We start from the raw sequence: 16,728 nt of genomic DNA, 5'->3' as shown, positions 1-16,728 counted from the left end.
AGGGGGGTGGCGCATTTACGTCGTAAATGTCTATGAGCTCCAGTAACCACTTACCACCAGGAGAGCTGTGAGTTCGTCGAGGTGGGTACCTAAGCCATAAAAAAAATAAAATAAAAAAGATGGCAATTTTAAGCAACGTTTTAATGTAGTCAAAATTTAACGCGTTTTAATTCATAATAGCGACTACTACGATATTATAATTAACATATAGCATGCCAAGTGGCGTGTAACACGAGAACAAAATATCCCATGAATAATAACTGAGTTATTGTAACGCGTTCGCGGAAATAATACGCGTGAGGTCGATCCCAAGCGTTTTACCGTATTTTCTTATGAATATACAGAATAAACAATAATGGATTAAGTATTCCACCTTGACAAACTCCCAAATAAGAGGGTTGTATAATCTGCTTACAGTCCATACGACTGATTGCATTATAAGGAAAGGGAATTGCTCGTCTCTTGTTATCCTCAAGAAAACAACAGGCAGTTCAACTGCAAGTTTTTGAGCGCTCATACATAATTTATCCGGTCATCGTTCTCGTCGAACCCGTCGCTTGCGACGGAGGGCTCGGCTCGACGAGTAAATTAACCCTCAGACACAGCCCACTGAGTTTCTCGCCGGATCTTCTCAGTGGGTCGCGTTTCCGATCCGGTAGTAGATTATGCGAAGCACGACTCTTGCTAGGGTTCGTGTTAGCAACGTCGTCAGGTTTAAGCCCCGTGAGCTCACCTACTAGTTAAGGTTACGCTGAAATAGCCTCCCAAGGCTCTCAGCTTAGGTAGGAAAAAAAAAGCATAAGTTATAGCTGAGTTAGAAGTGGTGGTAGGACCTCTTGTGAGTCCGCGCGGGTAGATACCACCGCCCTGCCTATTTCTGCCGTGAAGCAGTAATGCGTTTCGGTTTGAAGGGTGGGGCAGCCGTTGTAACTATACTGAGACCTTAGAACTTATATCTCAAGGTGGGTGGCGCATTTACGCTGTGGACGTCTATGGGCCCCAGTAACCACTTAACACCAGGTGGGCTGTGAGCTCGTCCACACACTAGGCAATAAAAAAAAATAACAATGCTATGATTTATTTAATTGACATTTCATGTTGCTAGAGAAAACACATGGAAGAAACAAAGACAGCTAAAAAAAACTGTAATTCATACAGTACAAATTACGCAAATAAACGGAATTAAGATTCAGTTAACATATTTAATCCCGTGGATTATTCTGTGAAGCCTTCTTGAATATTTATAACGTAATCCGACAGGGCATTCAGAATTTCAAAGGGCAAATATTTTGGGTACGAATTTCCACGGAATGAATTTTTTTCTACGTTCTGGGGCTTAGTGGTGCTTTCAGCTTTTTTATTTAAGGCGTATGATATTTTTCATTGTTACTTCTTTTAGACGTGCCGGGAGGTTCACTTGGCAAAATCGAGATCGCTATGAGAATATTGAAACGTGAAGTCTAAGTTTTCGTGTAATTGATTATCAACAAAACTATAGTAGAATTATTTTGTCCGTGCAGTTTGGGTCATAAAAAGTCGGAGCGGTGAAGCGAGTATTTCGCTCTCTCTTCCACTCACGAGCCTTATGGACGGGCATAGTGATGCGCATTATTGTTGTCGATAAGCGTTACCGATAGTGTATTTAGTTTTGTCATTTTGTGGGTTAGTGATAAAAATGAAAGAGAAAATCACTAATCGAACACTTACACCACATATCGCCGCAGCAAGTTAACGAGAACGGCAGAAATTAACACTTTGTAACTTTTCGGGAAGTATTCTTATTTCAGTGAAAAATTTTAACACAATTTTTACAAATCCAACAATTTTTATAATAAGGAATAACTTGCTTGAACAAAATACGCTTGGCACTAATCACTTTTAAATTATAATTAAAAATACTTTTGCTGTTTAGATTTTTTTTTATTGCTTAAATGAGTGGACGAGCTACAGCCCACCTGGTGTTAAGTGGTTACTGGAGCTCATTGACATCTACAACGTAAATGCGCCACCCACCTTGAGATATAAGTTCTAAGGTTTCAAGTATAGTTACAACGGCTGTCCCACCCTTCAAACCGAAACGCATTACTGCTTCACGGTAGAAATAGGCATGGCGGTGGTACCTACCCGTGCGGACTCACAAGAGGTTCTACCACCATTAAATGTTAACCAACAGAATTAATCGTGTAATTGTCAACCAACAGAACTAACAAGCAATAAATTCCTAGACCGAAATACGCTCGGCACTAATCACGTTTAAATTATAATATAATTAAAATTACTTTTACCGTTTAGAGAACTATCATCTCGTGGACATGGACGGCCAATGTCTCCGTCGGCATTTAATTGGGATAGCTGAACTGTTACCAAACGTCGGAAATATTTTACTTAGAAACATAAAAGCGAAATTCAATTCGTAATTCAATAATCATTTCAATCCGTCCTTTTCAGTCCATTCAATTCAATAACGTCTCTGATTCGCGCAGGCTTCATTAGGTATTAAATTTTAAATGGCTTCCAGGAAATTTTAGAGATAATGCGCTTTATGCTATATTCTGAGGTTGCGGCTTCTAGCAGGGAAAGCACGCACGAAAAAGGTTAGGTTTTTTATTTATTTATTTAGCCGGATACAAAGTCCATTGGCACTTTAAAATAAAGGTATAACAAAATATCTTACACAAAAGGTTAGGTATGTCTGAATAATGTTACCATTACTTAAATTTATCTTTCTACTACATATTAGTGAAATTACGATGAGCCTGCAATATAAACTTACTGGAATTACTTACTAGTGGTAGGACCTCTTGTGAGTCCGCGCGGGTAGGTACCACCACCCTGCCTATTTCTGCCGTGAAGCAGTAATGCGTTTCGATTTGAAAGATGGGGCAGCCGTTGTACCTATACTTGAGACCTTAGAACTTACATCTCAAGGTGGGTGGCGCATTTACGTTGTAGATGTCTATGGACACCAGTAACCACTTAACACCAGGTGGGCTGTGAGCTCGTACACCCATCTAAGCAATAAAAAACAATTATGAAAATACTCTAAAATTCAAAGGACCAAAATGACGTCATCGCTGCAAACGAACTGTCTTGGAAGAAAGACAGAAATTATTCAAATTTAACTTTAGGAATGTCGATGAAATCGTTCATAACTTCTGTAGTTAAGGTTCTAAGTTTAAATTTGTTTTAGTAGAACAATGTGGAAATAAAGGCATCTCTTTTCTTTCTATTGTTGGGGAAAGAGACATTGTAACAGTTATTCGTCGTCACTATACTTTTGGCAGAGCGATCGTGGCCATCTTGTTTTAGTAATATTTTTTACAATCCTTCGCTCCGACTCTACAACTTTCCATCTGTGCGTCAAAAACATCAGGATACAGGACGCACCATACAGGAAACACCCTTGTTTGTTCCTACTTCGTGAAAATCGGACTCATTTGACTTTCAGGGAGCATTTTCCTTCCAAGTCAATCCCAAGTGCGTCATTGTACTATTGGATACATTTTTTACTAGTGGTAGGACATCTTGTGAGTCCGCGCGGGTAGGTACCACCACCCTGCCTATTTCTGCCGTGAAGCAGTAATGCATTTCGGTTTGAAGGGTGGAGCAGCCGTTGTACCTATACTTGAGGCCTTAGAACTTACATCTCAAGGTGGGTGGGGCATTTTCGTTGTGGTTGTCTATGGGCTCTAGTAACCACTTAACACCAGGTGGGCTGTGAGCTCGTATACATATCTAAGAAATAAAAATAAAAAATGCATCATTGTCTATGTACTATGGAAGACAGTATTAAGTATTAAGCAGTAGGCAGCGGCTTGGCTCTGCTCCTGGCATTGCTGAAGTCCATGGGCGACGGTAACCACTTACCATCAGGTGGGCCGTACGGTCGTCTGCCTACAAAGGCAATAATAAAAAAAAGACAGTTTTTAGTTCCACTTACTGGGCTGCGGAGAGTGCTTCTTGTTGGACATGACCTCATGTAGCTCCGGTCAGCTGTCGCATCTGATGCACGTGATCATTGATGAAAAGCGGGCACGCCACACCTCACTGCGAGCGCTCAGTTTTGTGGTGTTTTTTCTCAACGTTTTTTTAACTTATCGCTGAAACAAAATACGTAAACATAACTAAGACATTCTACATGGTCCTTAAAATACTCTTAGTCTTTTTGGATCTACTTGAAAAACAAGATCTACGCCACTGGCCCAAAATCGATTCGAGTAATTCAAAGATGGAACTGGTGATGACAAATTTGGCCAGTAACATGCCGGATATTGTTTTTCATTATGAATGGCATAACCTCTTCTTCATAATTTAATTAACATCCGATGATTCAGCTAAAAAACCCTCTTTCGATTTTTTTTACATATCAAAGCGAAACCACTTATCGGATCACAAGGTAATACGTACTTAGCACGCGTTCACGGTGAAGGAAAGTCGTTTGACAAATCGATCACGCAAATTAATAAAATTTATAAAGCTTATATATTGGTTGTAGGAGGTATTGTAATTGTACTTGTACTACTATTGTACTGTAATTTTGAAGTCGTCGTGGCCTAAAGGATAAGACGTTCGGTGCATTCGTATCTAGCGAAGCGCCGGTGTTCGAATCCCGCAGGCGGATACCAATTTTTCTAATGAAATACGTACTTAAGAAATGTTCACGATTGACTTCCACGGTGAAGGAATAACATCGTGTAATAAAAATCAAACCCGCAAAATTATAATTTGCCTAATTACTGGTGGTAGGACCTCTTATGAGTCCGCGCGGATAGGTGCCACCACCCTGCCTGTTTGGTTTGAAGGGCGGGGCAGCCGTTGTAACTATACTGAGAACTTAGAATCCATATCTCACGGTGGGTGGCGGCATTTACGCTGTAGATGTCTTTGGGCTCCGGTAACGAAATTCATATTGTGAAATATTCACGCTCTGGTCTGACAAGTCTGAAGTTCTTAGGGAGATAATAATTTATTTAGCGTTAAACAAGAAGAAACAAATAAATGATCGCAGTTCCAATCCTATTTTCTTATTTTCCACAGCAGAGGAAATCTTGTTTATAACTGCCTCATATCTAACGGATAATGGGGAACTGATAGACAGAATCTAATACTTAACACAGCATTACCGCTATCTATGGGATCTACCGCACAGTATCTATGGGATCTTGCGGCTTGAGAAATAGTGCCAGCCTGTCACGTTCGACGTTCTTAAGAACATCTGATAGCAGTTCTATTGTGAACAACAAATTTACAAATCGCATTTTTACTCCCCTCGATTTACAGTCGCCGCGTCTTATCGACGGCCATCTTGTGTATGTAGAACAACCAAATTCTTAAACTTTAGCGAACTAAAACGGCGTTGCTCAAAGTTTATACGGCCTATAACTTAATAAAGCTTCATTGGGCTTATGATCCAATTTACGTCGCAATTAATTTGATGCTTTAAACTTTTTGTATGAAATTTTAGATAATCGCTTAACGAAGCGAATGGGGGAAATATTACGCACAGCGTATGTACTTACACCTTAGACGGATACCTACTTAGGCGGATTTGAGATTTAAATATTCGATATAATATTCCTTGAAATTCCATGCAAAATTTACAACAATGGATAGATTTTTTCTACCCTTTTAAGTTGGATAATTACTATTTTAAAAAGTTGACTGCAGTGTAAGTCACCGGTCCCCTACTCAGTGCACTGAAGTAGTTATGTCGATTTCTGTGACTAAGCGTCAGGATTCCTTAACTTTGCCTTCTTTTGTTTGTTAATGTATTTTTTAGTCTTTTAGGTCACTTAGAAATAGATTCATTCACAGCATTTTCGAATTCGTCTTTCCCAGAGTCTACTAGATATTCCGGCGCCTATATTATATAAATAATACAAATATAAATAATAATGAAATAAAATGTATTAAATAAGTGTGTGTGCACCTTAAATTAATCACGTAGTTATGTAGCTTTCCGAATCGTCTTATGGTTTTCATGTTTTAATTTAAAACTAGAGGTCCCGCAGTAGTCGAAATTCGACTATAATTAATTGGAATTGTATATTTGTACACTATTATGATTGTATTTTATACTTCTATAATCACAAATTTTGCGAAGACAATGTACACTATAAAAATATTAACAAAGACAAACAATATTTAATCTCAATTTGACAACAGACGTCAAGAACAAAACATTGACAATAAACAGTATGCATGCCTGTGTGCGTCAAATACATGGTATGTAGTGTGTGTAATGTTTTCTTTATTGATTTAATGTATCTTTTATGCATTATTTAAAAAAAATATTAGCATTGTGCACTTCTTCTCTATATTCTCTATAAGTGTGGAAAATTTCATACTCCTCCGTTCGCGCAATTTTCGTAAAAAGGGATACAAAGTTTTTGCTTCACGTATTAATATATAGATTACATTTTGTTGCGGGCCAAAACGCGGCTGAAGCTAGCTTATAATAAAAGTTAAGTAAAGCATTGGGCCACTGTATGACATGGTCTACTGAACGTCTGGTCACATATGAGATAGCAGGGCTTATTACACGCACTCCTTAATAATTGAACGCTCATACTACATAAGATACATTAATATAAATTACATCAATTCTGAACTACGTTATTGAACTTTGGAAGGCGTAGGCGAGTGTCTGATCCTTGATGTTAAGCTTGGCATAATAATACATTACGTAGGTTTAGCTTCGTTTGTTTATTATCTCCAAAATAGAATAAACTTCAAACCGAAACGCATTACTGCTTCACGGTAGAAATAGGCAGGGCGGTGGTACCTGCCCATGCCACCAGTAAAATATTGGCATTGGCAATACCAATTGCACATACTCCTCGATTCAATGTCCAAGAAAACTTTAGTATTCTAAGCATTGGAAATTATAAAATGAAAACTGACGAATGTGAAATTAGATCGTAATCATTAAAAACAAAAATTTCCCGAACAAATCTATATATTAATACGTGAAGCAAAAACTTTGTATCCCTTTTTACGAAAATTGCGCGGACGGAGAAGTATGAAATTTTCCACACTTATAGAGAATATAGAGAAGAAGTGCACAATGCTAATTTTTTTTTAAATAATGCGTAAAACGTACATTGAATCCATAAAGAAAACATTACTACACACTACATTTACTACATAAACACACACTACATACCATGTATTTGACGCACACACGCATGCATACTATTTATTGTCAAACTTTTGTTCTTGACGTCTGTTGTCAAATTGAGAATAGATTAAATATTGTTTGTCTTTGTTAATATTTTTTATAGGGTAGTCTTGGCTAAATTTGTGAAGTATAAAATACAATCATAATAGTGTACAAACTTACAATTCCAATTAATTATAGTCGAATTTCGACTACTGCGGGACCTCTAATTCAAATTAACACTCAATCGATTCCCAAAGAAACTAAGCGAGCTAAATCAATTTATACTTAAATATAATTTACCGACAACTAATTCGTAAAATTTTATTGAAATTTACTAAGATTTTTGGAAGACTAACCCCCAGATTTGCTTCTCAGTAGTAGAAACTTTATTCTGAATTTGTGTATCGTGCATGTTACAAAGCGCTTCTGGTTGAAAAAAAAATTAGTTCAATTCCACATTTACAATGATCTACTAATCAGATCAAATTAGTTTTAAATTGAAAATCCCAAATTTTTCGTTATTCGTACCGCCCAAGCATGTGACAAGACCAAGAGTCCAAGTAATTCGACAACACCAGCAAACAATTTAGCCACCGATTATTACTAAGTTAAACTCATCGAACATTCTCGAAGCCTGAAATTCTCACACAAGAAACGTGACCAGAATAACGATAATAGACCACGCGTCCCAAACACTTTCGTCTCACCCCGTGAGCTTAGATTAATTAATATGTATTAAGCTGATTAGCGGATTCGGTCTTACCAATTTGGATTATCTATTGTCTCTCAAAAGTTGAGCTTAACGTTTAATGTTTAATTGTGTAATGACTTTGAATGACCAACTAAAGTTTTAATACAACAGTTTTTATATTTTCGGATTCAATAGAGAAATTTTAAGATTTTCTACCAAAGAAGAATAAGGTGTGTAAAGCCGAAAGGGAGAAAAGAGAGAAGACTAATAGTATACTAGGTATGAGCGTTAGGATATTTAATAAACTACCAAAGAAATTAAGAGACCTAGACGATTTTCATTATAAGAAAAACTAAGAGATAATCTTATTAATGAAAATTATTATCACATAAATGATTTTCTTAGGGACGATACTGATAACAAATTGATTTTTTAAATATTAGTTGAATTATGAATGAATGAATGGTAAGTTATATAATATCATAATATCTTGCACTGCACTAAAATTCACATGTCAAACAATGAAAAGCATACACGTTGCTTTTAACTTATGTATTATCTCATTTTCATTATGCTCAGCGAATAAATGATTTCTTTCTTTCTTTCTTCTTTCAAAACCCATTCGAAGAAAAGAGACATTTATTAGTAACCTGTATGATATCCGCTTCTGACGGGCTACTCTATAGCTGCAGGGGAATTCCCTGTTATTCCCAACTACCCTTCAGCGCGCTTAGTCTACAGTTTATATCCCCGATCGAAGACTCGCCCTCGGCAGTGGGATGACAGATTGCTTAGTATGAGCTCTAAGATTCGTGTCCAGAGGCACGAGGTTGTCCTTTTAGGCAGATGAGCATACGGCCCACCTGATGATGAGTGGTTACCGTCGCCCGTGGACTTCAGCAATGCTAGGGGTAGAGCCAAACCACTGCCTACCATTAAGTGCTCTCCACAAGCCTCATTTGAAGAAGGATGAGTGACCAGTGTTTGAGCGTCAAGTGTCCAGAGTTGAGAGATTGTGTTTTGAAGTCGAACCTCGCGATTAAATATCACCGTCCTATCAGGTTTTTGAGCGAAAGATCCGACTGTTGATTGTAAAAAAGCTCACATAAAACTGGGCGAGCTGTGAGGTCGCATATGGAACTAATCTAAAAATAGTGAACCGCCCTAAGTCTAAATCAGTCTGATTCTGAATTCAGAAAAGCCTGATTTCCTTTCCCTTTGATCCCTTCTACGAAGGACCACATCACGGCCCTTAATTTTATGGCAATTACGTCAAGAATGTGTTTCCCAAGAAAAGGTTCAAAAAGAAAGATACTTTCATATACCTCAACCGTAATAAAGATACGCTTACAAATTCCATATACAGATAAAAGATAGATTCAGAACTTCGATATCGCTAGGTACAGGTGCGGAAGTCTTTACCTTTAGTTTATCGTAGACGTCAACCGCCATCAAATGGCTCACACATAATAACATTAATCTATTATGACAGAGAGCACTCTGAATGTTGCTAATGCTGTTACATCACAACGCACCTGCTCTATCTTTTTAAAAAATCCTCTGAATAAAAGCAAGGGCTGAGTACAGATTTTAGCGACAACATCGCCTATTGTACAATTAAATCTGCCTGCTAATTATTTTGCAAAGTTAATTGTGTTTCTGTGTAAAATCCCCTTCTCTCTCTCTTGAGAGACTTATCTATAAAGCAGAGCTTTATCTATAAAGGCAAGTCTCTTGACAAATAATACAGCATTTCATTTATAGCATCATTTTTAGCTTCTACCGTTGGTTTTGTGATATTTGAAAAGTACCAATTGACTGTTAACGCTCTTTCGATTGTTTTGTTTTGAATTGAACTTGGCAAACGTGTGCATTTGGTATGCGGACACTTTAGTTTCATTTTTGTTATGCACTAGCAAACCTTGCCCAATGGCCGACCTTTGATTTGACTCTGATTCGATCGCTATCAAACTTCACATGATGACTAAGCCAATCTGAAAAGCTCCTTAAAATTTCTCAAAATCGGTCATACCGCTTCGAAGTCTATAGGAAACACACATCTATACTAATATATAAATCTACAGTGGTTTTTACGGATGTTCCGTTATAACTACTGAACCATGCATCCGATTGACTTGAAACTTGGTATCCATGTAGAAAATACATGTACTTAATGGATAGGCTAATATTTATATGAGTGTTGGACTCCCTAATAATAATGACAATAAATAATAATGTCAGTTATAAATGCCCAGCAAGGCGGGCGAGTCCGGCTATACACATATAAAAGTCGATATGTGTATGTGCGTTTCCTATATGTATAGATTCAATAAAACGACACAACTAAAACGTTCCGAAACACAATTGGAGCCGTGTAAATGCCAGGGTTGAAGTCATTCAAGCGTTGATATGTTTAATCCGGGATCATCTGTAAGCCTTTCTTAATGCCACGATACAGTGATTAAAACAGTGACGTCACAATGTAAATAATGTTTGCGTTTATCTGGTCGGCGTTGAAGATTATATTTTTAGAGCACTCTGTTTGTGTTGCCACTGATATTGTCAATGTCCATAACCGGTCATCGGTGACTTAATCTATCTCATCTAACTCAGCTACGATGAATGTAACGCTAAGTTAGATTCAAGTATAAATGTTGTTTTTTTTATGCAAATTTTTGCTCACATCTTTGTGGCAGTAACCCGAGTGATATACAAGTTTAATTGCATAATGAATATTAAGTCCTACATATTATATGCTAGGCATGCTAGATGAATGATAATTTAAGCAGCTACCAGCTACAACATTGAATCCTGATTGACATACTGGCATCATTATGAATACACCATACGCCGATCCTATTAGGCCTTAAACAATAAATTATTTCACGTTAAGAGAATAAGAAATGAAATGAGGGTACTTTTTTATTTGGGAGCTTGGACAATGTATTTCACACATTCAGGAGCAGTCCTATAGATGCTTTGTGCTTTGGAAGCCAACTAAAACATCAAAGCACTTGGGGCTACCACTACTGAGTCTGTGTTTATATAGTGCGTGTTTTTTTTTATTGCTTAGTTGGGTGGACGAGCTCACAACCCACAGCGGTGATACCTACCCTTGCGGACTCAAGCGGTCCTACCATCAGTAATTACGCAAATTAAAATTTTGCGGGTTTTTTATTTTTACTACACGGTGTTATTCCTTCACGGTGGAAGTCAATCGTGAAGGATTGTTAAGTACGTATTTCATTAGAAAATTTGGTACCCGCCTGCGGGATTCGAACACCGTTGCATCGCTAGATATAGATACGAATGCAACGGATGTCTTATCCTTTAGGCCACGACGACATCAAAAAGCGTGTGTATTGTGTAGGGTAATAATGATAAAAGACACGACAGTTTCTTCTTATCAGCCCAGAGACGTCTACTGCTGGACATAGGCCTCCCCTAAGCCTCGCCACAAAAACCGCTCCTGCGCTACCTGCATCCTTGCATGAACCTCAATAGGTCGTCAGTCTATCTTGTGGGAGGCCTACACACGCTGTTTGCAACCTGTTTACTGTACGACGACTCGACACCGACTAAATCAAGCGCGCTACATTATCAATCCTAATGTCCGCTATTTCAAGTCAACAGGGTAGTTATGGAACTGCTGTATTCACCGACGCTTGACAGGAATTGTTTCAAACACCTGGCTATAAGTAGAAGATATTTAGTTAATTTTTTTTCTTACCTATGCTGATAGCCTTGAGATGATATTTCAGCTTGCCCTAACATGTAGGTGAGCTCACGGGGCTCAAACCGGAGTGTTGCTAACACTGGCCCTAGCAAGAGCAGTGCTTCGCAGAATCTATCACCGGATCGGAAACGCGACCCACTGAGAAGATCCGGCGAGAAACTCAGTGGGCTATTTAGTTCAGACGACATTACAATCAATACCAAAAAACCCATCAAAAGTTCAATGATCTTCATTATCCAGAATTGTTTATTCTGTGCCAAATATCTTGCACTTATCTCAAGTCGGCGACAGACAGACGAGATTTTTTAAATAAACCAGAAACATTCGTGATGAAATATTAGGTCAAGTACACAGGGCTGCCAAAATGTATCTTACTGAGTTTTACACGCTGTTTCGCTTGCATTCACGTAGATGAAAATATATGATTTTAAGGTACTCTGTATAAAGGTACTCTGTATCCGTTTTTTGTAAAGTAAAATCACTGGTGGTAGGACCTCTTGGGAGTCCGCACGGGTAGGTACCACCACCCCGCCTATTTCCGCCGTGAAGCAGTAATGCGTTTCGGTTCGAAGGGTGGGGTAGCCGTTGTAACTATACTGAGTGAGATCTTAGAAATTATATCTCGAGGTGGGTGGCGCATTACGATCTCTATGGGCTTAACACTTATATCACTTATACTATATATCACTTAACACCACTCGTCCATCCAACTAAGCAATAAAAAATAAAAAATAAAATAATAATAATATGATTATCACTCAGTACTTAACGAACTAACAAACAAACACACTGAATTTTTTGATTTTGAATTTGATTTATAATAGTAGTGCCGATTATAAAGTTGCGGATTGTGTGTTTTTTTTAAATTTCACGAACATCAAATAAGTCCCCTAAAACTGCTATTTATTAACAATACGTTTAATTCAATATTTTTTTTGTCGAGTAATGATTTTTTTTTATTCCTTAGATGGGTGGACGAGCTCATAGCCCACCTGGTGTTAAGTGGTTACTGGAGCCCATAGATATCTACAACGTAAATGCGCCACTCACCTTGAGATAAGTTCTAAGGTCTCAGTATAGTTACAACGGCTGCCCCGCCCTTCAAACCGAAACGAATTACTGCTTCACGGCAGAAATATGCAGGGTGGTGGTACCTACCCGTGCGGACTTACAAGAGGTCCTACCACCAGTGGTAATTTCGAGGTCTCTGTCTGCCACCCGCTACTAGTTCGTCCAAATGATAATCGACAAATATTCTCATACCTTAAGATGCTACATTTAAGAGATATTTTCACAAGAAACATTCCTAATGTAAGACTTTAAATCTTGTATATAAATGTAAGCATTAATTTATCATCTAACAATTGTTCCTTGTGATAAACGTTGATAGATAATGATTTCACACCCCCTAAACGTAAGATAAACGTGCGCCGTGTGAAGTTGGTTCAAGTGTTGCCAGAGTATATAGGTAATGATTTACGCGCCGGTGTTAGCTTACATTGTGTTGCCATGTTTACGATACAACAGTTTATACAAGAGATAGGTATATGGGAGGTGACGCACGAGAGATAAGTGCTTCGATTGAATACAAATATTTTCACGAGATCCAAGTTTTGGGTGTCAGACATATAAATTACACAGACTAACTTTATTCTCACTCTGATTTAATCTACCAATTTTACATTGATGCGTCTTATTCAACTACTGTGTTCTGACCGCCTGCATTCTCTTTTAAATATGTCTCAGCCGGCTATCCCCTCTTAACTAGCGTGACCAGTTAAGAGGGGATAGCTTAGTCACGTGACTTTAAAAGCAGTCAATTGAGCAACTAATAAACAATAATATTTAAATGTCTTGCAATACAAACCTCACATTTAACAATAATTCTTAATATCTATAGGGCTTTATATAATCATATTAATATAAATAATCATGAACCTTACACAAGGAAATAGGCATTGCATGAGTAAAAAATATTAGAAGACAAAAATATTTGAAAAAAAAAAAATTTTTATTGCCCTTGTAAGCAGACCGGCATACGACCTGATGGTGAGTGGTTACCGTCACCCGTGAATGCCAGCAATGCCAGGGGTAGAGCCAACCTGCTGCCTACCATAAAGTACTCTCCACCAGCCTCGTTTGAAGAAAGACATGTCATAGCGCTCGGGAAACACCGTAGAGGAGAGCTGATTCCAAAGCCGGACGGTACGTGGCAAAAATGATATCTGGAAACGCACTGGGGATTAACGCAGTGGTTCTAGGTAGTATTTATGAACTCTAGCCCGATGGCGGGTGGTGCGATGGTAAAAACGAGATGATGAGATCATCTCAAACAATTCCTCAGAGCATTCCCCATGGAACATACAGTACAAAACACAGAGACAACCGAAGTCGCTCCGTAGACCCAGAGATTCCAAACGATAAATAAATAATAATATTTGGAATAAAAATAATAAAGGAAAAATAAAAAAATATTTGGATATCGTTATCAGTTTAAAATTTTATCAATTTCCACCCTAACATAAAATGGAAGTCTACATTTGGCGGGAGTATTTCCGTTCAAAATCTTAAATTGCAGTTGTTTTTGTCAAATTTTAATCGAATTACTACTCGTATTTAATTGCATAACATAAGTAAATATGCAAATATACAATCTCCATCTGTTTCTAAAAATAACAGCTTCCGATATTCACGGATTATAGTTTTCCTTTTCTCTTATCCTTTACCTTATCTCTTCATTAAATTGCTTGAGCAATAAGAACGCTAAGTTTAACGCATACGTTCCATTGTTCTTCGTATACTAAGTCCATATGGTACTTTTCTCGATTTCATAGTATTTTATTATTAGACGCCTTTAGCTCTAACACTAGGAGCAGGCTTAGGGACCCTGGTAACCGTACTCGTCGAACTCTACAAAGAGTTCGCCGTGCAACCTAACCCATGAATCAGCTCGCTGAGTTTCTCGCCGGATCTTCTCAGCGGGTCGCGATTCCGATCCGGTAGTAGATTCATTCGCGAAGCAGCTGCTCTTGAGTTGTTAGGTCTCCTTCGGAGGCGCTCGAGTAGCTGTTAGCAAATCCCACTCCTTCTGGCTGAGCCTTTGCTCGCCCACCTGTCCTGGTGAAACTGGAAAGGCCTCCGGGCCACCAGTAGTCCTAAGTATTTTATTATCACACACATACATACATGAGATTTGTAATATTTATTCTAAAGCTGCTTTCAGACCACGCTATAATATATTAGCATATAGTTTATAGGTCATAGCACAACAATATCGCGCACAGTACATTGTTATGGACGCGTTCACACTGTACTGTACTATATATTATTGGCTAAGTATAGGCTGTCATACTATATGGCACTATAGTATAGTATAGCGTAGTCCGAAAGCAGCTTAAGATATTTCCATACAAAAAAATAAAATAACACAGGATTTTCGATAGTCGAAGCTACCGCATTGCGTAATATTCTAACATTACAAAGAGAATTCAGATTACATTTAGCTGAGTAGTTTTTGAATATTGCGAATAAAAAATTTAACTTGCCCATGAACAAGCAACCTTATAGATGGGATGATACCATTGCTTTGCGGTAGGCAGCGGCTTATGCGGTAGGCAGCGCCTTGGCTCTGCCCCTGGCATTGCTGAAGTCCACGGGCGACGGTAACCGCTTACCATCAGGTGGGACGTATGCTCGTCTGCCAATAAGGGCAATAAAAAAAATTTGGGCCGAGAAACGATCATGAATTCAGGGCTGAAGGATTGGGTAAAATAGTATGAGTCTTATAATTTTGCATTTATATTTAATTAAACACAAATAAATAAAATGTTCATAATTGTGGAAATCAAAATCAAAATAATGATTTTATTAATTTGATCAACAGCGCCCCGAGTTTGATTAGTGAACGCCCACTTCTAAACAATCCATAAGGCTGGTACCATGACTTTTCATTGTCACATCGAATCAACGTAACTGTCACAACAATATTTCTGCCGTGAAGCAGTAATGCGTTTCGGTTTGAAGGGTGGGGCAGCCGTTGTAACTATACTTGAGATCTTAGAACTTATATCTCAAGGTGGGTGGCGCATTTGGTCGATGGGCTCCAATAACCACTTAACAGATGGGCTGTGAGCTCGTCCAACTATCTAGCAATAAAAAAAAAACAATATGGCGACACGATTACGAGCATTCCTCAAACGAGCTTAAAAACGGTTTTTTATGGTTAAAAACGATTCATAGCCTAAAATCAGTAAAAAAAATTCTAACAGCTTGAGGGTTTTGTAAAAGAAAAAGCATATTATGTCGAGCCATTCAAGCGAGAAAGCGAAAGCTTACGTTACACAAGCTTTACCAGGTCTTGCGTTATTCACGCAGCTTAAAGCCCTTTGATGAAGTCTTCGTTTGAACAAACAGGTGAATATAGGTATACTTTAAGCCTCCGCATCGCTCCGTGGACTAAAATATTTATCGCGTGGGAGACCCTAACTCAGCTGTGGGACGTAGAAATGTACCCTACATCCTATGTATCAAAATATTTTCATACCGAATCTCGTCAAAATAGGTTCAGTAGCAGACAGAGCTACTTTCGTATTTATAATACTGATTGTAGGACCTCTTGTGTATCCGCACGGGTAGGTACCACCAGCCCGCTTATTTCTGCCGTGAAGCAGCAATGCGTTTCAGTTTAAAGGGTGGGGTAGCCGTTGTAAGTATACTGAGACCTTAGAACTTATATCTCAAGGTGGGTGGCGCATTTACGTTGTAGATGTCTATGGGCTCCAGTAACCACTTAACACCAGGTGGGCTGTGAGCTCGTCCACCCATCTAAGCAAAAAAATAATAAAAATAATAATAGTAAAATGTCCGGAACGCCAGTAAAAACTTTAATTGTAAAGCAACAATTGTCATATTATATATTTTTATAATTTTTAATTTTGTTTTATCTATGGTCAATAAACTGTAAGTTACGAGATGTGCATCCTATTTTTTTAATTATAAAATCTTCCTCCTCACAAACCCAAAACATAATCAAGAAACCTTCCGCTACCAATTAGTAAATATGGCTTCTCAAAACCTGTATATATTTTAATTTAGACAAACGAATTTTCAACTTAGACTAGTTAATTTAGGATTTTTATG

At 38.1% G+C, this 16,728-nt stretch overlaps 1 protein-coding gene across 2 annotated transcripts in view; it reads right to left on the bottom strand.

Annotated features, from left to right (window-relative positions):
* LOC101738650 (multiple C2 and transmembrane domain-containing protein) overlaps positions 1 to 16,728 on the bottom strand; it is a 133,072-nt gene that overhangs the window by 113,661 nt on the left and 2,683 nt on the right. For both annotated transcript variants that reach the window (XM_062676790.1, XM_062676791.1), the window contains exon 2: positions 3,941 to 4,100. In XM_062676790.1, the coding sequence (XP_062532774.1) occupies positions 3,941 to 3,971 (31 nt within the window). In that variant the 5' untranslated portion in view covers positions 3,972 to 4,100. The remainder of the gene's footprint in view (positions 1 to 3,940; positions 4,101 to 16,728) is intronic.

Source organism: Bombyx mori, chromosome 28 (assembly GCF_030269925.1).
Source record: "Bombyx mori chromosome 28, ASM3026992v2".
Taxonomy (NCBI): Eukaryota; Metazoa; Arthropoda; class Insecta; order Lepidoptera; family Bombycidae; genus Bombyx; species Bombyx mori.
Note: the sequence above shows the minus strand (reverse complement) of the source record. Positions and strands in the feature narration are given on the sequence as shown.